The 24985-nt window shown below is 34.4% G+C and overlaps 1 protein-coding gene across 1 annotated transcript; it reads left to right on the forward strand.

The window, feature by feature from the left end:
- Positions 1-5911: 5911 nt before the first annotated feature.
- On the forward strand, positions 5912-9726 carry LOC18444409 (vacuolar protein sorting-associated protein 60.1). Its single transcript, XM_088852608.1, is given in 8 exon segments — positions 5912-6115; positions 7840-7991; positions 8204-8297; positions 8397-8466; positions 8692-8805; positions 9230-9337; positions 9340-9383; positions 9528-9726. Coding segments are annotated over 8 exon segments (705 nt in total). The 5' UTR covers positions 5912-6046; the 3' UTR covers positions 9582-9726.
- Positions 9727-24985: the final 15259 nt, after the last annotated feature.

Genomic DNA, 24985 nt, shown 5'->3' on the forward strand with positions numbered 1-24985 from the left:
GAGTTTAGTAGGCACTTGGGGAGTTTGTCCTTGAAAAACCCTTCCATGAGGGCTACCCAGAAGCACAGAGAGAAGGGCCTTCTGCTAGCAACGATTCGAGATATTCCCACGGTTCCTCCCCTCTTTGTTACTGAGTCTTTTGAAGAAGACTTGGCTCCAGAAGACAAGAATTGAGCCATCAAAAAGCACAAAAGGAGAATGGTTAAGGAGCGTGCTGTTAAACTTTTGGAGAGCATGAAGGTGTCATTCAAAGAAGAAATCAGACTGATCAAGGAGACGATTGCCCCGGTGGATATTCCGACACCGAGACCAAGGAGGCAGAGGAGCCATCTTCAAAAGGAGGCTGTAGAACTAGTTGCTTGGCTGAAGCACAACCCCCTCTCTTCTGGTGCTATGCGCACCACTAGGAGAATGAAGGGCTTTCGTCCTCAATGATCGTCTTCTCGTGGAATCTTTGTAGTCTTTGGAGTGCTAGAAGAATGAGGGTTCTATGTCGACTGCTTTGTAGATGTATACTCGACATTGTGGTTGTACAAGAAACCAAGCTGACGAACCTCGATCTCTCTTTTCTTAGAACATTTTGGGGCTTTTGCCTGATGAACTTTCTCTCTGTTGCGTCTTGTGGCCCGTTCGGAAGCCTTTTGATTATCTAGGACCCCACTATAGTTTCGGCGCTTTTGTTTCACTCTTTTTTTTCGTGACATTTATGTTACTTTTACAAATTGTGATGATTTTGTTGGTACTTGTCAAAAGTGTATGGACCCAATGTTGTTGGGGGAAAAGGATAAGTTTTTAGCCTCCATCCCAAGTATCATCACTTCATGTGGGTCCTCTTGGTGCGGTGTTCGGGATTTCAACCTAGTTAGGGGACCTCATGAAGTATCTACCCCCTCTGTCTTCAATCCCTAGATGCTTATGTTTGACAATTTCATTAACTCTCATGGTTTGTTTGATTACGATGTGGTGGGGACCAAGTTTACATAGTCGAACAATTCTTCGGTTGACCCGAAAATATCCAAGTTGGGGAGGTTTCTAGTAACCAAGGACTGGGATATTCAGTATCCCAAAACAGTGGTTAAGGCTGCCCCTCAAATGGCCTCGGATGACGTTCTTATTATTATGGATTCTCTCCCTTTCATTTTGAACTTATGTAGTTGGAAGAGAAGTCCCTTTATCCTATGGTTAGGAGTACGTAAGACTCTATCCGCATTTCTAGATGGCCTGGGTATGTTTTCGCCAATAAACTTAAGGGACTTAAGTTCAAACTTAAAGATCAAGGCAAGAGGAATTTGTTGATCTTGCAGATAAAAAGTTCTGAAGTAGGAGATCCTGCAACTGAACGCCTTGGAGCAGTCGGAGACTGCACTATCTCCAGACCAAATCTCCGAGAAGAGGGCAAAGAAGTTGGACCTAGACCACTTATGAAAGATGGAGGAGATTTTTTGGTACCAAAGATCCAGTTTCATATGAGTTAAAGCCGGAAATATGAACACCAAATATTTCCATGCCATTGCTAATTCCAGGCATCGATCAAACTGCATCAGCGGTTTGTCCATCCCCGGGTCAATATGGACAATCGGGTTGCTATAGAGAATGTGATTGTTGAACATTTTCGTCTGGGTTTCTCCTCAACCCCAATTTTATTTTGTCATAGACAGTGTGCCTTTCAAGAAACTATCCCCTTCCTCGACGGCCAACCTTGAAATACCTTTTACAATTGATGAACTTAGAAAGACTGTTTTCGATTTACTAAGGGATAAGGCGCCAAGCCTTGATGGTTTTTCCCTTGCCTTTTTCAAGAATTCTGGGAAGTTGTAAAAGATGATATAATGTCTTGGGTAATCAAGTTTTTTATTGATGGTTTTATCAATAGCGCTATCAACTCCACTTTTATAGCCCTGATCCCCAAAAAGAACACTATCCAGGTCCTTCGTGATATTAAGCTGATAAGCTTGCTTTCAGCCTTACATAAAATCATGACTAAGCTACTAGCCAACCGGCTTCATCTGGTTCTTAACAAGGTGATTGAAGGTCCACAAACGGCCTTCATTAAATACCGCTTTATTATGGATGGAATTCTTTTGACTCAAGCGACTATTCATTCGACAAATACCTCGGGGTCCAAAGGTATCATGTTAAAATTGGACTTCGAAAAGGCTTATGATAGGGTGGAATGAAACTGCCTCCTTAAAATCATGGAGCTAATCGGCTTTGGGCCTATCTGGAGAATATGGATAAATGGGTATTTATCTTAGGTTCATTTTTTGGTGCTTGTTAATGGCAAAGCTAGAGGATACTTCCAGGCTACAAGGAGTTTACGTCAGGAGATCCCCTCTCACCCTTTCTCTTTACACTGGTAGTTGATGCTTTCAGCAAAATGCTCCAGGGTGCGATGGATGGAGGGCTTATCCATGGCTTATTGGCCTGGCCAAATGGGATTATTCTAAGCCACCTACAGTATGCTGATGATATCTTGATCTTGATGAAAGGCAGCGATGAGAATATTCAGAATGTATGGGTCTTCCTAAAGTTGTATGAGCTTATCTCAAGAGCTCAGATTACCATGTCCAACAATATGGATCAACTTTGGGCAAGGGTCATCCTTGGTAAATACGGGAGGGACCCATATGGCTTTATTGCTAAAAGATGTCCAAGACTGTCCTGAATTTCACCAGTATGGAAAGGGATTCAACAAGTTAGACCACTTTTTCTAGCCTAATTGAGAATTTTGGTAGGGGATGGAGCCTAAACTAGGTTTTGGCATGCTAAATGGATGGGCGACTATCCACTTAAACTCACATATCCTGACCTCTATAATAGATCTATGCAGAAATAGGAGATGTTTGCAAGGATGATAACAGTTTCTAGATATCAAGTGGTTTGGGATATCAGGATTAGTACCCAAAGGGTTGATGCTACTGTTACGGAACAGTTCCAAACCTTGCTAGCATCATTGTATACCTTTTGCTATTATCCCAAGAAACCATACAGGATTATCTAGTCCTCGGAACTTGATGGGCAGTTCCCGGCCCCGTCTCTGTACCATGCAATCTTTAGAGACCGCTATATCGATGACATGCCTTCCTTACTTAAGTTTTGGAAGTGTAAAGTTCCTCATTGAGTTAAAACCTTTTTATGGATGCTAGGATATAAGAGGCTACTTAGTATTGATCGGCTGAGGAGACTGGGGTTCATCCTTACCAATGTGTGTTTGCTATGCAAATGCGACGAGGAATCTATTGACCATCTATTCATCCACTGCACTTTTGTCTCAGCCTTATGGGATTAGTTGTTGGGTTCCGCTAATTGGATTGGCCCCAAGCATGTTGAGACACATGCCTGGTTACAACTGTGGACCCCTCCTTTCTCTCTTTTGGGAATTCAGCTTTGGAGGATTTCAATTGTTGTAGTCACTTGGAACGTACGAAGAGTGCGCTGAGGACTTTTGAAGGTCGCAGTAGAGAATTGCCTTCTTTTATCGAGGCTATCAAGCGATCTATTATCTCTCTAGGTTTATTATTTTCTTCCTCTTAAAGTTGTGCCCAGAGACTTGATCTACTAGCATTACCCACATCTGCTACTTTCAAACCCAATTGCCCCACCAAACACTTCATCTGGAAAGCGCCGCTCGTTGGTTGGGTTAAATTTAATTGTGATGGTAGCGTAAAGGGTCACATTGCAAGCTATCGGGGTCACCTTTGAGATCACTTGGGCTCTGTTTTGTGGACATACTCAAGGGGCTGCATCAATGGGAGGCCAATGAAGTTGAGCTCTAGGCTGTTTGAAAGGGTATAGCTCTTTTGAATCCCTTTTTCCATAGGGTTATCATTGAGGGAGATTTGGCAAATGTCATTTCTTGGTACTCTCGCTCGGACTCCACCCCTTGGAGGTTGAGTGGCCTCATGGACGAAATTCTTATGTCGCGTTCTATGTTTGGGGTCTATTTCTCTCATGTTATTCATGGCTTTAATTCTGTGGCGGATTCCTTGACTAATGAGGCCACCTCTTAACTGAGACTTAGGGTTACTTTTTCTATTTTCTATCGCCTTTCTCTCTCCTCTTCCCCTTTCCTTGTCTCTTTTTCTTTTGTTTTTGTTCACCCTGTAACTTTCATTATCTTAATGAAGCTCGCCTTTCCTCAAAAACAAGAAAAGAAGGTATTCCACTATCGATGATGAAGCCTATCCAGACATCATCTCATTGGTTGTCCTTAATGTTTGTTATTTTTGGTCATTTCTGATATTCAAATTTTGCCTCAGTTTGATAGTACTTGTGAAGCCCACACTTATTTACAGGTAGGAAAGCAGTAGGCTAGGAGAGCCGCAGTTCCCCAATTGTGGGGGACTCGAGCAGAGTCAGATCGACACCAACGATTTTGAGGCGTACATGGATCAACTCAATGAATTATCCAGATAGTTTCATGAGTGGAACCAACACGATAAAGATGTTACTGTCTTTCATTTTGATATTAAGTTGTATTTCAATTGTCGTATGCTTTATTTTGGACCATGTATTGATACCATGATGATTGTAATCTCTTCTTTTCTAGTAATGTGAATGCAATGGTCAGTAGATATCCAATCAAGGGAACGGCTAGTCAACAGACATATAGACATGGGATCGATGTCTTACTATTTACATATTTTTGTAAAATAATAAAAGTTCATAATGCACTACCCTAAAAAAAAATTGGAAACTAAAAAAACACTTTTTTAAGGGTTTTTTAGTTATTTTTTGAAATTTTGTTGAGGCCTAAACCGGCTGATTCTCTAATTCAAATAGGCAATCTACTTATCCAGATGGCCAAACCATTGATTTGATGCAGTTTTTTGGGTGGCCAATTTGGATAACTAATCCACTATTTTAAGGACTGTGAGTCCACATACTCACATGTAGAAATACGGGCCCCTTAATAATTTATTTTTTAAATAAAATTTAATCTTAATTTTCAGGGAATATATAATCTTTAACATATAGATTATAAATATGTAAAAATAAATAAATTTAAAAACTAAAAATGAAATTTTATTTTTTTTGGAGAAAGTTTGAACCCTTGATTTACTTTTTCTTTTGATGACTATTATTTATGGTGCAGATCTCCAATCCCTATAGCAACAGGTGCTGGCTTGGATGCACCAAACAATTCTCTCTTTTTAAAATGCCTAGGTCCGTCAACGCCAAAATGGTACAATTTGGTCATGCAGACCACCACATATGGACGCCCAAAAAAAAAAAAAAAATTGATATATTTATAGAGCCGAGGCTTTAAACAATCAAATCAAAGCCTACCTCAAAAATTTCACTAGAAGAGGTTGTTTTAATGCCCAAATATCGTCAAATTGATATTTCGACATCAAAATACATGGACATGAGAAAAAAAAAATGGATTTCAAGTTTTGGAAATAGTGCATCTTGTAACGTATTTTTGGACCGTCAATTTTCAAGATTTTCATGTTTTCATATATCGATCTACATTACGTTTCAAGCTTTAAATTTTATAATTAAATATATAAATTTATTTTAAAGCTATCACAAATATTTTCAATACTAAAACCACTTTTTTCGACACTATTTGAATGTGTGCTTTACTTTGATTGTTCACGGCCTCGGGTCTATACAAATCTCACCCCTTCTCATCCATTTCTCGACACTATTTCAAGGGGAGGTTTACTTTGATTGTTTAGAGCCTCGGCTCTATACACACCTCACACCTCCTCAATTCCTTGGCAATTACAAAAATTCAATTGAAATTACGTATGAGACCAAGGAGAGACTCTCATGGTCCCCTTTCCTCTGTCTGATCTGAGGAGATTTTCCTAGTCCCTCGCTCTTCTAAGATTGCGTAATGATTCCGTATATCTTTTCTCTCTCTTCCTTCCTTCTTAAGTTTTTTTTTGGCCTTTCTCTCACCAACATTCCATATCTAACGGTCTGGTGTTCTCGCCTTTCTTGAATAATTGGGTCTCTGTAATTCTCAACTCTTTTTCACACCTGAGAGAGAGAGAGATTTATTTTGACTTGTTGGTTTTGGTTGAAAGGGAAGAGGATGAGGAGGGTTTTTGGGGTGAAGAAGGAGAAAGAACCTCCTCCTTCAATTCAAGATGCTTCTGATAGGGTAAGTGTCTCTTTATCATAAAAAAGTATGGTTGGCTTTTTACAATTCAAATAACTAGAATAGTTGGGTGATGTTATAATTGATCGAGATTTGATTATCAGGTTGGAAAATAAATTGATGGGTTTTGTGGGTTACAACAGTTTTTTGTATATTTATTTCGATGAGATATTGTTCTCTGCAGTTTGTTTTGCTTAAATTCTGGTTCCCTCTGCGTTCCTTGTGAACTTCATTTGTTGGCTACAATTTGTGCTCAATCTTTACAAATCAAGGAAATCAGGTGTCGAATTTTTTTTTCTATTCATCTATGTTCGTTTTAGCTTTTGCCTTTGTGTTTGCAATCGTGATTTCTGGTTTAGTCCCTAAAAATGAGTGATTGAGGCCAAACAATGATCTTTCTCATAAGTTTTGATCTGAATGGTGCTTATCTAATATAAATGGCCATGAATTTGGAAGATGATATCGGAATGGTTGGTCTTTTTTCAGAACCATTTAGGCAATTGGGTCATTTGGAATTGGAACCACTGATTTAAGTCTGTAATTCCTTTAAATGCATGGTGTTAAGTGAGACTTGAACTTTCAAGGTCTTTCCAGTTGTTCGAGGAGGTAACGAATCTTCAAAGTGGCAGCTGAGGGTTGATGATTTGAATCTTGGTGCAAAAGTATAATTATTTCTGTGGCAATAGCCTTGCGGTCCACCATGATTTAAGTATTATTGTTTCTTTTGAATATGTATCTTGATATTTTGACAAATGAAATATTGTGATCTTAGAAACTCCTAAATTATCCCTCAGTGACATTGAAAGAATTATAATAAAGTATGCAAAACTTTCGAGCTATAGTCCACTGGTTGAACTTGTTTATTTCAAGTTATGATAGCATTTCAACGCTGCGACTTCATATTATACTAAACTAAAAATGCTTCAAACCATCCTAAGTAGTTTGGAGACTTAATCCTATCATAACAGACTGCTTTAAGGATCTAATTCACTTTTTTAGTGATAAATAAGACTCTGATTCGCTTGACATGATCAATGTCTTGAGTCGAATTTCATAGAAGACACGAGTGCAACTCCAACAAAGATTGAGGTTTTGATCAACTTGAAGGACTCCATCGAATCACAGTCCTTAATTCAGTCTATGCAGTTATTCACTAGTGGAATCAGAATCTAGAAGTGGTTTCCTGTGCATGATGGGGGGATTCATGCAAATTCTAATTGATTTTTTAAGCTCTGTAAGATAAATCATAATTTTCCACAGAATTTCTCAATCACTTTGACCATCACTATAGCAGTTTTTTTATTTTTTGAGTTTCTTGATTTCTCATTTCATGTCATGCCTCATCTTTAAATAAAAATTAATAAGATTTCTAAGTCATTATCATAAATGAATTGATTAGTTGATTGATGGAGCATTGAGCCACCTTAACTTACCACTCATTGAGTCAAGGCTGAGGCCCAAGATGGTGGACAGAGATCCTAGCTTTATGAACTTGTTATGCTATCTTGAAATTTTTATTATCAGAAGTACTTGTCAATTTAGACTTGAAATGTTAATACTAGCTGATGTTGGGCCTCAAAGGAACACAAAGATATAGTTCAGATGCTTATTGAGGTAGCTCGAAGATTATAACTTTATTGCAAGTGAACTAAGATAGTTCAGGGATTCAGTATGTAAGGTTCCTGTATTCTGTATCTCATTGAGGCCTATACTTGCGAAATTCGCAGATAAATAAAAGAGGGGATACTGTGGATGAGAAGCTTAAAAAGCTTGATGCTGAACTTAATAGGTACAAAGAACAAATCAAGAAGACAAGGCCTGGACCTGCTCAAGAAGCAGTCAAAGCCCCAGCTATGAGTGTCCTTAAGAAAAAAAGAATGTAAGCATTCATGGCCATGCATTTTGTTAGATGGATCTTCTTCTCATTTGAACGGTGTTGGGTAGAGTCCAATGCAAAAAGAGTTATAATTTTCCCTGTGTAATAAGCTGCTTTAGATATTTTTTGTTGTATCTATTTTAGGACTTACTTTTTGTTCCTCTTCATTGTTATTGTCGGAACTTGAACTTGTTTTGAACTGGTCTGCTCGTCAGGTATGAAGAACAACGTGACATGCTTTATAATCAGACTTTTAACTTGGATCAGGTTGCATTTGCAGCTGAAGGGATTAAACATGCTCAACAAACGGTTTGTTTTAAAACCTCGTTCTTTTTTGAAGTTGAGAAGCTATAGAGATATTTTCTCAAAGATATATGAGCTTAAATCACTCTCTGATTTACTGTCCAGATGTCAGCCTTGAAATCTGCAAATAAAGAGTTGAAAAGAATGATGAAAACAGTGAAGATCCAAGACATAGATGTAAGTTTTGATGTCTTCTTTGCGCTTTGTACTCATTTTATGGAGGAACTGAAAAGATTTAATTTCAATGATGGTTTGCTTTGAATCATGACAATTATCTCTGATGTACTTAAAATCTCTCGTATTCTCATACGTATGCATGTACGCGTAAAAGCTGCAAGCACAAACGCACACTAAAACAGTGTATATCTAAGCTGACCTCCCCAATGCTGGTGCTTTGTGCACAGCATGCAAGATGAGATGATGGATTTAATGGATGTGAGTTCAGGAATCCAAGAAGCACTTGGTAGGAGCTACAACATCCCTGATGATGTTGATGAGGAAGAACTCATGGGCGGTAACTATCTTCAACTTGTATCTGCATGTGCCTTTTTGGCACTCCCTATCATATGCTGCTCTGCATTAAATCACTTTGGGGCTTTGTGGATCAACATCAAGCAATAAATATGAATTTAAAGAATTTGAATGGAGAGAACTGAAGCTTAAGAAATAGTACTTACATGTAAAATGTTAACCTATGTTACAAAGATAAAATACTTTGAAAACTCAGTTGTGAAATAGGTTTTGGCATGGTGTGTGGGATGGTTTGGGTGACCATCATTTTGGGCAATTGCTGTTATTTCTTGCTGTGCATTTATCTGTGTGTTTACATGGATATCTATGTATGTGCGCAAGCAGGTGTGAAGAGAGAGAGAGAGAGAGAGAGAGAGCTTTGATATTCAGGCTTTTGACATTCTTTTCAACAACTATTTTTTACTCAGAGCTGGACGCTTTGGACGCTGACATGAGTTTGGAAACCGAGTCTCAAGGCGTGCCCACATATCTCCAACTCGACAAGGAATCTGATCTTGACTCTGAACTCAATTACCCTAGGCTCCATCTGGTCATGCGATGCCAATCAAAACCAATGCTCAGGTATCCCCAACATGCACACCATCAATTTTTACTGCAAGAGGGAAAAAGGTCACTATTTTTCTCTCTTTTTGGTGGGTTTGGTGTAACTATGATACTGAAATTTTGGGACTAATTTCTTAATTAAAATACATGGCTACTTTTCAGGCGGAGGACGAATTGGGCTTACCAGCTGTTCCTCAGGCATCTATTCGTGGATAGGCGCAAAACTGCTGGACTCATTTATTGACCAGATCATTGGTCGCTGTGCATAGGAGATGTCCATTTGTAGATGCTTATTTGTTTATGCCGATTGTGTTTTGGTTTGGTCCATTAGGTGTTTTGCACCTTGGGGACTGGTTTGTATGAAATCATTGTGACTTGGATTCTCAAAAAATGAAAAATTGGAGCATAATTATTTAATACCTCAAAGAGATGGTGATGGAATATGCTTCTGTTATATATAGCCAAGAAAAAGCCATTCTTCGTAATCTTCTGGCTATGTTCGGGGCATATGGGTGTTGATTTTGTTCCTTAGAATTGACATTTGCATTAGACTCTGTTCTGATTTCAGTGCTCAGACCCCAAAGTGTTTGTCATCATATGATCCTAGAGAATGGATTGATGGTGCAGACATGCAAGCAAACAATTCTTATGAAAGGAAATGACCGTGATCCAAGTTGCTTTGATACAATTGAGGTCGAGATTGTTTCCCAAACCTAGAACGTGTTTACTTTATTATAATTTCTATGGGTCATGTACTATAGGATCATTTATCTTTGTTATGGGGATGTGACACAATTATTTCTAAGGAAAAGATGGGATTAGCCCACTAGTTCATATGAACTTATGAGTTCAACGGTTCAGATTGAATTTGGACCTATCTGACGATCACGGATGTCCGGTTGTATTTGAATTTTATATTTTTTTTACAGATCTGAATCACTTGAAAATATAGGTGTGTGTTCTTCTCATCAAGACGTACGTAATAAAAATATAAAAAAAATTATTGGCGAAAAATAAAATGACCAAAATACCTCTCAAAACTTTTTGGGGGTATTTTGATCAATTTATTTCATGTAAAATATTCTTTTGATATTTTTTTAAGATTCACCTATTTTTTATAAACACATGTCTAAAATTTCAAGTGATTTGGATTTGTAGAAAAATAAATAAAATTTAAACACTACCGGACATTCATGATTGTCAGATCGGCTTAGAATCAATCTAAGACGTTGAGCTCATATGGTTCATATGAGTTACTGGGTTAATCCCATCTTTTCCTTTATTTCTATAGTCATTAGATATCAAATTTGATGACTTGGGGTATGTCATGATAATTTTTTTTGTTTTTTTTATTTTTTTCAAGTTTGAGTCTAGTTAATAACACTATTACAACCACTTGATTTGAAATTTGATGTACGAGAGAGTATGTGACCTCTTGTACTAAAAGTAAATGGTCTCTTTGTATATTTTTTCCATTTCTACAAGCCACTTGAAAGATGAAATATTTAATGCCTCATTCTTTTGTTTTGATTTAATTTTTAAAATCATACTCATTTCTAAGGCTAGCAACAGGGTGGGCTAGTCCTAGCCCTAGCTCAACCCTTGTACCTATAGCAAGCTCAGGCTGGTCCAAAGGGCGGAGGCAGCTTAGACCCTTGACCCTACAAGGGCTGGGCCGGGTGATCCAGGCCAGCCCTGTCGTGGCCCAAGCCCAGCTCAGCCCAATTAGGCTAATGGGTCTTAGTCTCAGCAATTGAGCTTGGGTTTGGCCCAGCCACCGGACTGCATTTTGGGGTCCACGGTCTAGTTTATTAGGGTCACGCTTACCAGGCCAAGCGGGGCTGTCCAGCCTATTATCACTCCTACTCATTTGTTTTGATTCAATTTCAAAAATTCTAAATAAAGGATGAACAACTATGAATTAGGATATGGATATCTTAAGCAAATTTTGATAAATTAGTGAACTGCTAAACAATTAGATGTTGTTTGATAAATTTTCTTTTAAGTGGGTTGAGGTTTTGCTGGACTCAAGAACAAGAGTCTCTCTCTCTCTCTCTCTCCTTTGCTTTGCTTTTTTGGGAAGTTGCTCTCTTCATCATCGTCAACCTTCAGAATGCACCACCAGAGGTTGAATGGATTTTTAAGCCTGATAGTGAACCAGGAAGTCTCTCCCAAATAAGTTTGCATGGTTTCACTTGCGCAATGTATAAGCCCTTATTGTTGAGGGCGTTTTGCTGCTGTCCAAAAGCAGCTTTGCGAGTGCTTTTGGGGAGAGCACTTGGACATTCACTTTGAGTACAGGGAAGTCAGCTAGGAGGAATTCAATTGGGTGTATTACAAATTTTCATCGAGGTGGTAAATTGAAGCGATTGCAGCAAAGAATTGATCTGAAATGAAACACTTCATTTGTGGGCACCGTAGAAAGGATCAAGTATTGTCTCAACCTCTAACCTGGATTCATCTGACTACTCAAATCTTTAACTTCAGCTGACTCATATAAGAAAGTGCAATGGAAGATTCTTGGGGTGTGTGGGGCAGTAAAGAGCTATCAACAGATAAGTTTATGCAGGGCTTTACTTAGATTCAGAAAATATCTATCGAAATGATTCATTTCTTGAGAGACCGACGAGTATGCTGGTGAAGTTGAGCTCCCATTTTTAATGGAAAAGATTAAGGATCATGTATCTAGACAAGCTATGAAACGTGGATTTGCATGTCCGAGGGTCTTACACATATCGATGTTTGGTGGATACCGACAAACATGTCAACTTCTTAAAAAAGGTGCAAACACTTCTATAGACTGTCAAATAGCGTGTCCTTTTTTTACACATGTTTTGTTTTTGGAATTTGGCATTTCTTTCTTTAGAAGCATCGTTATTCAATGAATAATATTTTATTTTAAAATTAAAAAATATTTCAAAATTAAAAAATAATTTTAAAAAATAAAAATATTTTTATTTTTCTTGCCTAAGGTTTACGTAAGTCACTATACTTACAAATATAAGTACGCTTCTACTTCAAGTATTAGTAAACCTTTACAGGTTTCTCCCACTCGAAGTATTAACTTATCCCTCTCCAAGTCATTCTTCCTTTCTCATCTTTCTGTGTGACATCTTTTTATTGACTAAATTTTTTCCATTAATAGCATGAGTCATAATCTACCTTAGTTTTTATATATAATATTTTAGATCATTTTGCTTGCATTGCCCTAACACTTACATTTCATAAGTAATAATTACACCATTATTGTGAGAGCATGTAATGAAATCTAAATAACTTTATAAAGGTATTAATAAGAAATGAAATGGTCATTCTAGAATATATAAAGATGTTCTAAAAGCATGATTGGGAAACTCTATCAGTAGCATGCTGGATATATCTGGATTGTCAAACCACTTCACCTCTTATTTTTCAAGTTAATAAAAGAGAATTCCTTTTTAAAGATTTTCAAAAAATTTATTTTTTAACTTAGTTAAAAATTCTTATTTTTTTTTAAAGATATTCAAAATTCGCATTTTTTTTTTTGTGAAATTGATATAAATGCATATTTTATTTTATTTTCATAAAACTCCCCAAAAAGACTTATTCCATATTTTCATATCATGTAAAATCCAAATTTTATTGAAACTTCCTTTATTTTCATTAATTTGAAACATTTGAAATTTTAGATTCAATATAAGCTTGCTGGAAGTCGCAGTGAATCAAGAATATGTAAGTGTTCCCAATGAATTTATTGCACAAAAATCACCGTATCTCTTTAAAGTAGTCACCAATATATTCCCAAAAAAAGCTCATTCTAAAAGCCAAATTTCTATAAAAAGTAGAAGTGGAGGAAGAGTTATTTAATGAAAATTCTTTTTTTACTTTAGACCAAGAGCACCATTGCAAAGAAGAAAAAATTACTGTTTTAGTCACAATAAGGAATTAGAGGTAAAATTCAAATGGGTTTACTTAAAAGATTCCCAATTTTTGGAGATCCGTAATCTTCCAAGTCTCCTTCCAATTTTCTGTTTTTCAGCCGAATACAAAATATTTATAATTTTTTAACTTAATTTTTTACTATCCATATTTTCCAAATCTCTACCTTTAATTTTAAAATTTGTTCACCAAAATCCATCTAGTACCAAAATTTTGTGCTTCTGATATAATGTTATTCTCCGAGATGAGCTAAACTCTAAGCATCATTCCATCAATATTTCTTCTCAATATTGAATTTCTATTTTCAATTTTCGAACCCCATCTTTACCTTTCTATAGGTTATTCCCAATTTTATTTCCCCTTCTTAATATTGAGTTTTTAGTTTCAACTTTATCAGTTATCACTAGAAACTTTATTGCTCCTTGCCTTATTTATTTTGGAGGCATATCTAACGATTAAATTAGTTCTTTTGGAGTTAAAAAAAGAGGGGTGAGATTTGTACAAGGTGCCCACCACTATAAAGTAAGATGCACTTCTAAATTTTGCTAAACGTTGCGGTTCGGATTTAAAAAACTTTGCTAAACGATGTGGTTCGGGTTTAGGAAACCTTACAATAACTTGAAAACTCATATTTAATTTTAATTATAAAATTTAAATTTTAAAAAACAATGCATATCGAATATATTTATAAATACTTGAAAATAACGGTCCAGATAACTTGTTATAACCACCATTTTTAGAACTAGAAATTCTGTTTTTTTTTTTTTTATATCTATATATCTTGAAATTAAAGATGATCTATTGGAAGATCTTCCAACTTCAAAATACTTTTTTCTACTAGATATTTGAGATGCACCTAATAGGGCAAGATGACTATTCTGCAGTTAATGAAAATGGCAATTTTTAATGCAATCCATTTATTTGAGCCCAAAATTAAAATGATAGGATTGTTTTTAGAGTGAAAAGAATAGTGAAAAGGCTAACCCCGACACTCTTTGCTTCCAATGAAGTGAGGCCGATTCTTGAACAAGTTTGAAGAACAAAGCAGGAGCAAAAGAAAGCAACAACAAATTAACCATCCTCAGAAACCAATGCCTCAAACAAAGCAGTCACGCATAACATCAAATCATCAGGCCTCCGGAATAGACAGGATCGAGTAACTAAAAAACTCGATCATCACACATGATGGAGTAATTGAAAGTTCCATCATCCAATAGGATTGAGTAACAAAACATGATCAAGTAAAAAAAAACTTCATCATCAACCTGAATCGAGAAATTCGATCATCAAACAGGAGGCCCTTGGAAGAGCCAATAGAAATCAGTAACGGATCAACAAGCACATTTGGACCTTAGATTTGAAATTGAGAACAGAAAGATCCAAAACAAATCAGAGACTCGAAACACAACTTGACGAAGAAACAGATCAGATAGTCGAAACACGACTCGACAAATAGACACATTACAAAGTTGAAACACAACTCGGTGGATTGCAAATGGTGCATATCGACCATTTTCAGAGTTGAACAGCAGTTTCGGTGCCATTGGGGTTGAATAGTGCAAACTGTGGGGTTGAATAGCAGTTTCGGTGGTTCTAACCGACACGAGGGAGGACACAATATTGAGGGACAAAAGTAACCAACTTAAAAATTGGTGGAAGCAAAAAAAGGTAGAGGAAAATGGTGAGAGACTCGAACAAGAATAACACATGCCAAAACTCAGAGGCAAGAACAAACGACACAGTAAAGGACAAACAGTGGGTTCAAGAAAGGGCCACGTGCTGGTGCCAAACAGATGGTTTAAGAGATAGACAAATGGAGAGAACAGGTGCAAAATTGAAGACTTCAGGGAATGACATGTTCTACTGTAGAAAGATAAGCTTCGCAGAGAAGGAGAGAGAAAAGTGACTTAGCGAGAGAGGAGTTGCAGAGACCTTAGCAGATGCGATTTCTTCGCAGGAAAATTGCAACAGAGCAGAAGAAAACTGCAATGTTCACTTTGAGGAGGTAAAGCCACCAATTGAAACTCCAGATGTTGATCAGATTTGTGACTGGATTTTTTAGTGGGTTTCAGATCCGGACGAGGATGAAGAAGAGGCAGCGATTTATTTTACAGTAGTCAGATCTAGGTGGCTGGGTGGTTACAGAAGCTCGTGACCTCTACTTATCTGCTGTTCAAAGGGATTATGAGCAGCGATCACAAATAGAGGAGCGGCGAATTAGGGAGGAGGCAGCAAATGAAGAGGCCAAAAGAAAAGAGAAACTCCGTTAAGAGGAGCGCCTAGAAAAAGTTAAAGCTAAAGCTCCGGAATTTTTTTGAATTGAGATTGAGAGTTCCACAAGGCTCTCATGGGCTGTCAGTTGTTTCAAGGCATGATTGGAAGGTCGATGATCTAATCGCCGAGCTCGATCAAGCGAATTCAAAGTTTGAAACGGAAGAAAAGGACGGACGCAACCCACTTGGATCGTTGATCGGCTGTTTTTGTTTGTAGAGATATAAATCAATCCTTAGGTGGTTGATTCGATCCAGCAGCAGGTCTGGTCTCATAAAACCTATGGCTATATCATGTGAGGACCTGTATTTTGTATAATTTGACTTAAAGCCCTCGTGGAAGATGAATTATTCAGCTTACAGAATATATGGAGAAGAGCCACAATTTACAGAATATATGGAGAAGAGCCACAAATTATAGGGTTAAAGTTGTGTGCTATTAAATAAACTGATATAGGTATTAAAAAAATATCATTTTCAAAAATAATTACAGGTTTGTATATTTCCACTTAATACTCTTTTTTGTAGGCTTCTTATTTTAGTTATAGCTTGCGTATGAGGAGTTGGATATGGTGTAGGAAGGGTGTAGGAGTGGGGAACAAGGCGGATTTTGAAGTCCGGTTCTAGGTAAGCTGAAAGAAAAAGGAGGTTTGTCTCCTTTAGAACATCAATTTAGAGTTTCCATGTAACCACTATCTATGACCATAAAAAAATAACGAGATATAGTATTAATCAATGAGATTAGAGGTGGCGTCAATGTAAAGTGCTTTTACGCTACCTGTTGCTTGTTGGCTTTCGATTCTACAGTTGTTATCTTTTTGCTCTTGCAAAGCCCTCTGCCTATTAGAAGAATAGTCGCATTGATTTATGTGTAGCATCAAAACACTCAAGACTATGATAGAGGTTGCTCGTATTATTATTAAACTAATTGGAGTATAATTTTGCTCGTTGGCTGCACTCACATCAAAGCACTCACAACTATGACAGGTTGCAAGTTAATAAAATTCGTTGGACTCGGACAGAATATATAGAATTCAAGTTTAATAATAATAGAAGTAGAAAACGATGAAGTAGTTAACATTGATGGTAAAAAAGTACTCAAAAGAGATTATTTTCGATATCTACAGTTACTAATCCAAGAGAATTGGGAGATTGAAGAAAATGCCGCACATAGAATTAAAGTTGGGTGGAGGAAGTGCAGATATCCATCTGAAGTTTTATGTGATCGTTGCAACACCATTAAAACTTTTTGGGAAGTTCTATAGATCAGCAGTATAACCAACCAGACTTTGTGAGAGGGAATATTGGGCAGTCAAAAAATAATATATTTATAGGATATGAATAGTCGAGATGAGAATGGTGAGATTGATGAGTGGCAAGGAAAGAAAAAATAGAATTCGAAATGAATACCTACTAGGGAACTTAGGTGTGGCTTCAAGGGACGATAAGATGAGATAAAGCAGATTTAAGTGGGATGGACATGAATAGCATAGATATAGCATTGTACCAATTAGGAGGTGTGATTTGGTTCAAGTGGAAGACTCTAAAAAAACAAAGGAAAAACCTAAAAGGATATGGATAGAAGTAATGAGAAAAAATATGACGATTTTTTATCTTAATGAGGTAATGGACTTTAATAAATAAGTATGGAGGTATAGGATTCATATAACGGACTCCAAATAATTGGCATAAAACCTAGTTGATGATGATGATGACGATGAATGTGATCAGTCTAGGTCTTTAATGTCGTAGCTGCACAAATATAAAAGGGGCCATTTTCCTAATCTGACTTTTTACACAAGAAAATGGCAAATTGGCCATTTGAAAAATTTTAGGTATAAGTGAGAGTCAAAGTCATAAATTAAAATAAATAAAACCTAGAAACTTATATGTTTTTTAAAGCCCTCTTATCAATTCACCCATGTATAGATTCTAACAATTGGATAATAGATCATATAATAAAATGTGGCAAGATTTTATGTTAGTTGCCTACCTATCATAGCCCACCTCTTTTATCTAGGCTTTGGAAGGGTTAAGAGAAAATTTAAGGTCATCACCTTTATTCGACTTTCTTGGACAATAGATCTAACTATGTTAAAATTTTAGACCTTCGAAAATGATCCTAAATTTTAGATAAAAGTCATTTAAAAAATTTCTTTTCCATGAGGTAATACACATACAATGTGGTATTGTAGGCTATCTCGGGAATTTACCTCTTCTATGGCCTAGCACCCACAACTTGCATTAATTGCTACAAGACAAAAAAAAACGTTTTAATTTTTTTTTTTTTTTCTTTTGAATTACCATTATCTTTAGAGAAATGATTCTATAGACCCTCCCCCAGTCATATGTGTAGGACCTCAAAAGATTACCAATTAATTTGGCACAGATCCATAGAAAATTAAGTCACACACTCATGTAATAACTTTTTAGAGATCCGTGCCAACTTTAATGGTGATTCTTTAGAGTCCTACACACATGGATAGGGGAAGGTCCTATAGGATCATTACTCTTATCTTTATTATAGACCTTTTATTATTTAAATAAGTATTTAAATAATTTATAATCCCTAAAATGAACGTTTGAAAAATAATTATATTTTTTAAATCAATATTCCACTAATCTATAATTCCCTAAAAAAAATGTTTGGAAAATAAAATTGATTCTCATGATAAAGTAAACTATTCTAATTTATTCCTATTTTCATATCATTTTCTTATTTATTTTAAATATATAAATTCTCTGTGGTAAGTTAGATTCTTATTTATATAAGACATAATTAGAATAAATTCATTTTATGAGCATCATTAAAAAATATAAATTTTAGAAAATTTTAATTAATAAACAAAAGTGAGTTAACGCATATAATTAAAGATTAAAATTTATAATGAAACAATATCATTAATTAATAAGTAAAAATAGATTACAACTATTTTAAATCATAGAGGAAATACATCCGGTCATTCATGTTTTCAATTATCCGCCAAGAATTTTATGTGGTCAAATTAGTGGTTGATTTAAAATGTGGGAGGCCATAAGTACTCTTTTTTTTTTTAGGTGAGTCAGTGGGGAGAGGGGCCATAACCGTAATAAGAATTGAGCTTAGAGCATAGCGTTGCAAATCGTCAAGTGCTAACCAATTAAGCCCAAACTCTTTTTCTAGGCCATAAGTACTCTTACGAACAAAATTTTACGCTATGAATCTCAATCAACCATTTATAACTAAAATATCACCCTGTATATACATACAATTATAATATGTTATATTTTTTATGTGTTATAGTTGTTCACGGTTTACGATAAAACGATAATTAATATTTTAATTTAATAAAGGCCGTTTAGAATTTTTGTTTAAAAAACTGGCCATTACTATAATTCAAAATTAATTTCACATATATTAATTAACCATGGTCCAAATCTCATGAAAATTATAATTTCACTCCTTAAAAGTAAAACAAGCTATCATTTCATTTGTAGCTTCAAAAGCCCATTTCTTAAAAATGCAAAGGTTTATTTAAGTATAGAATTTTATATCAATACTGAGGTTTCTATTAAGGCAAAAAGGAAAAAGTTTATATAGGGTTCCAACCTTAAAATGTAAAATTAAAGTTCACTTCAAAAATCCATCTGAAAATGCAGTTTTAATGTTGAACAACTCTCTAATTGATCATCGACATCGAGAAATATGAATATAGAATAAATAAAAAATTTTTGAATCTTAAAAATAGTGCATCTTGCAATATATTATCTGAACCGCCCAATGTCAAGATTTTCATATGTTTATAGACCTACTTGATTTGAACCATTCTTGGAGTTTAAAATTTCATTAGTAAACACAAAAACAAATTTATAGGCTTTCCTAAGAATTTTTTACACTAAAATTACATATTATAATAAACTTTGGAGGTGCAATTTAATTTGATTGTTTAAGGTTAAAACCTCATGCAAACCACACCTTTCTATAAAACACCAACCTTAAACAATCAAAATAAGACACACCTCAAAACTACATCATAAGATTTAGTTTTGTATCAAAAACTTGTACGATGACCTATAAATCTATTATCATCTCTAATTATGAAATTTAATGCTCTAAAAATGGTACAAATCAAGAACATCTACAAATAATGGAAAATTATAAATATTTAAGATGCATTCTATTTTAATAGTATAAAGTTGACACCCTTGTAAACTTTTCCTAATACAAATTATAGTTCTACATTGAATAAAACATGATCATTATCGAAGCTTTTTTCCAACTAATTGGGGTCGGCTACATGAATCTAGTTCCGTCATTCTGCTCTATTAAGAGTCATACCCTCAGTGAGGCTATAAATCCCTATATTTTTTCTCATTACTTCTAACTATATCTTTTTGGACCTACCCCTTACCCTTTCAATACTTCCACTTGAACTAACACATACCTCCTAACAGGTGTTGTACTGGGTTTACGCCATATATAGCCAGCCCTAGCTAAGTCTATTTTCTCTCATATTATCGCTTATTGGTGCCACATCTAAATTTTCCCTAACGTATTCATTTCGGGTTCTATCCTTTGGTCTTTCCACTTATATATCTCAACACTTTCATCTCAGCTACACACATTTCATGAATATATTGTTTCTTGACTGCCCAAGATTCTGTCCCATAAAGCAAAGCTGGTCTTACAGTTGTCTTATATATAACTTACCATTCAGCTTTATTGGTATGCGCCAATCATGTAAAACTTTGGTTGCACGTCTCCACTTTGCCTATCTATGTCTAATTCTATATGCGACATCTTCCTCAATCTCTCCATTTTCTTGGTTTATCGACCCAATATATCCAAAGTGCACTCTTTTTGGTATTTTTTGGTTGTCAATTTTGACCATTTCCTCATCTCTACTTCTATTATTACTTAATTTGCATTCCATATATTCTGCCCTACTCCAACTAATTTTAAAACCTTTAGATTCTAAAGCATCTCTCTAAAGTTCTAACTTTATGTCAACAATGTTTCGGATCTCGTCAATTAAAACTATATCGCCCATAAACAACATACACCACAGTACCTCATCTTGTAGGTACCTACTTAAGTTGTACATAATTAAGACAAACTTTAGGGCTGCACCTCATCTTGACATCCCCATTTCTCGATGTTGAAGAAAATATATCCCCCTTTTTTTGAAATGGATAGTGGAACTGTTGTATAGGGATGTCATCCAGCCCAGGCGTAGCTCGTCGTCTGCCCTGACCATCGATATTTAGGATATGGGTCACAAAATGTAAGACCGAGTCAGGAACATGACATTGCCAGCCGGGCCCCATATCTTATTTTTCTCTTTTCTTTTCTTTCAAGTATATCAAGCCCAGCCCGGTCTAGATTACAACGAGCCGGACCAGCACAAGCCGAGCCTATAAGAACCATTACCAGGCTACGCCTGGCCCAGCACTTTGCCAGTCCTATCATCGTGTGACTTAGCTGAGCCTCCTCATTTATTCCGCTGATGTGGATTCTATAAAGTCCTTTGTTCCCACTCACGATCCCTTATGTGAATGCAAGCACCGGAGTGAACATGTCTATTTAAGTTTGGGAGTGGTTTCTATGAGATCGCGACCATCTCCAAATTTTATCATAACATATAATTTTGATGTAAAAAAAAATTTAGGATCATCTCAAAATTTATTTTCATATCTAATTATAAAATTTTAAACTCTAAAAATAGTTAAAATCAAGTAGATCTATAACCATAAAGAAAATCTTAAAATAAAAAGGTCTAGATAATATATTGTAAGATACACTTTTTTTGGGACTAAAAATATCTTCTTCTCTTTTTTTCATGTTCATACATGTCAATGTCGAGATGATCAATTAGAGGGTTTTTCAACATTAAAGCAATTTTTTCTAATGGATTTTTGATGTACATCTTTAATTTTATATTTTAAAAGTGCAACCTTATATAAATTTTTTCCTTGTAAGTTTGGGTGTAGCTTCTATAAAGTTGCAATCGTAAACAATCCAATTAAGGAGCACTTCCAAATTTAATCATAATATGTAATTTTGGTGAAAACATTCTTAGGATTATGTCAAAATCTATTTTTATATCTAATTATAAATTTTTAAACTCCAAAAATAGTTAAAATCAAGTAGATCTATAAGCATATGAAAATCTTGAAATAGACGATCTAGATAATATATTGCAAGATACACTATTTTTAGAACTCAAAATCTTTTTGGTTTTTTATATTCATGCATCTCGATGTTGAGATGATCAATTAAAGGTTATACAACATTAAAACAATATTTTTTTGATGGATTTTTGAAGTGTATCTATAATTCTATATTTTAAAGTTACAACTTTATCTTTTAAGTTTTAGTTGCATTTCACTTATCTTAAAGATAAGAATAGGCCAAGCAATTAAGAGTCTTAAAGATAAAGAAAGACAAGTTAAATTACTTTATCATCAAGTTTGTTATTGATGATAAATTTACTTTTATCTTCAAAATTTATTGTGGTTATTTTCTATATATATATATAAAGGTATATATTTGTGTAATTTTTATTTAAATAATAAAAATATAATTATTAAATTTTGAATGATAAATTTACTTTTATCTTCAAAATTTATTGTGGTTATTTTCTATATATATATATAAAGGTATATATTTGTGTAATTTTTATTTAAATAATAAAAATATAATTATTAAATTTTGAATCGGTAGACGTAAAACTTCGACATGAACCGCATAAACTTTATGAATATTTTTCCTTTCTTTTTTTCATCCGTTTTTCCATTTCTCTCGAATCTTTAACGACTTTTGTGTATGAAAGCTCGGGGCTTTTGTCGTCTTTTGACCAAATTTTTCAACCTAAGGCATGCACATGCAAAACTTTCCAAAGGATGAGACGTGTTACACACGCTTCTTGACATCTCCAATCCCCAAGACCGACATATCAAAGTGGATATAATCCTTTCAAATAGTTTAACATTTGTTGTGTTCGCTTATTTTTGACTTTGTGTTCACGTTTGATAATCGATAGGTCTGGGAATTCATTCAATCTGGATCCCAAAGGAATTTCATTGCTATCTATATTTTGGTTGGGATCCAAGATTTGGATTCCGATCCAAGTTGTAACTCATGTTGGATCCGATTATTGGTGGATCTGATCGGAATTCAATGTAGGTTTTTTTAATAATTATTTTTATATTTATATATACACCATATATGTGATAATTTATATAAAAAACTCTTTCCAACGCTTATAATGAAATAAACAGTGATTTCGCTTATACTCATCACCGTCCAAAGTTCATCGTACAATCACGATTGTCTAATACTGTTTCAATTTTCATTATTTTTCTATAAATCGGAATGATCTGAAATTTGGAGAGCATGTACATCTTAGTGAGGTGCACCTAATAAAAATATGATAAAAAAAATATTTCGCAAAATATAAATCGACCAAACTACCACTGTAAATTTTCAAGGGTATTTTGGTTAATTTATATTTTGTTAATTATTTTTTATATATTTTTGTTAGATTCTCCTATTTTTTATGAATACACCTTTCAAATTTCACATAATTCTGATTTGTAGAAAAAAAATGAAAATCGAAATACTACCGGATAACTGTGACCGTGAGATAGAACTTTAGACGATGATGAGCATAAGCGAAATTACTATTCATTTCGCCTATAGACGTTGTGTAATGTTATATATATATATATATATATATATATATATATATATATATATATATATATATATATATATATATATATATATATATATATAAATGCTTCTGTGAGCCAATGGGCTCACAAGAAAAAATGAGCCCAATGGCCTAGATTGAATCTGAGCCGATCTAGCAATCACGGATACTCGATAGTGCTTTGAATTTTAATTGTTTTTTCTATAAATCTAAATTACTTGAAGTTTTAGCTGTATGTTGATAAAAAATAGGTAAATATTCGAAAATCATTAAAAAAATATTTTACATAAAAAAAATGATAAAAATACCCTTGTAAATTTTCGAGGGTATTTTGATCATTTTTAATTTTACGGGTTATTTTTTTATTTATTTTTATTAGGTGCAGCTTGATGAGAAGAATATCCACTTAAAATTTCAAGTAATTTGGATTTTTTAAAAAAAAACTTAAAATTCAAATACTCTCGACCATCAGATCGGCCCAGATTCCATCTGGGCCATTAGGCTTAATTTATTCTGTGAGCTAGTGGGCTCACCCTATCATCTTCCAACGGCTTAGATTGATTCTAGGACGATTTGACAGTCACGACCTCATTTCATATTTGATTTTAATATTTTTTCTACAATTCTAAATAACTTGAAATTTTAGATGTCAATTGTTCTCATCAATGCGCACCTAATAAAAATATTTTTTAAAAAGTTCAAAAAAAATAAATTGACCAAAATACCTCAAAATGTTTCAAAGATATTTTGGTCAATTTATTTCTTATAAATTATTTTTTTTTATATTTTTATTATATTCTCCTATTTTTGAAGAATACACACCTAAAATTTTAAATTATTTGGATTTCTAGAAAAAAAATTAAAATTCAAATATAAAATGAAGTCGTGACCGTCAGATCGGCCCATATTTAATTTGAGCCGTTGGGCTCATATAAACACATATATTTATATTTTCTAGTGGGTTAATCTCAGCATTTTTCACACACACACACACACACACACACACACACACACACACACACACACACACACACACACACACACACACACACACACACACACACACACACACACATATATATATATATATATATATATATATATATATATATATATATATATATATATATATATATATATATATTGGAAGATACCTAAAGTACCTATTTCAAATATATAATATAGGAACTTTCAAATTAAAAGTAGGTTATGCAATAAAAACTGTAGAACAAACAGTATCAGTAACCAGTAATCAAGAAAACTTTCAATTATTATGAAATAAAATAATACATGCACATAAAACTAAAAATTATAATTATTTACATATAGGATTAATTCAAATAGCTATTAAACCTTTAACAAGACTAGGGTTAAATAATTCTATTCTAGTATGTTTAAAAGATAATAGACATAATAAGTTTTCTGATTCCCTATTAGGAATGATAGAATCAAGTCTATGTAGCGGACCAGTATATTTTAATTGTTTTCCAGATTATTCAATATCATTAACTGATCCTAATATCTTAAAGGTATTAACATTAAATCTTAAAACCCAAGGTTTTGATATGTTACCAGAATCTCAGAATATCGTTATTGTATATAGGATATATTAATAAATAATGAATACATTATGCCCAAATGCTGTCCAAATGGATACCAAAGGAAAAACTACTCTCTTCCAAACAAATATTGAAAATCAAATGTAATAATTCCCAAAACTATACAATGGTCAGATATT

Source organism: Amborella trichopoda, chromosome 11, assembly GCF_054954075.1.
Source record: "Amborella trichopoda isolate Santa Cruz 75 chromosome 11, AtrichopodaSantaCruz75HAP2 v2.0, whole genome shotgun sequence".
NCBI lineage: Eukaryota > Viridiplantae > Streptophyta > Magnoliopsida > Amborellales > Amborellaceae > Amborella > Amborella trichopoda.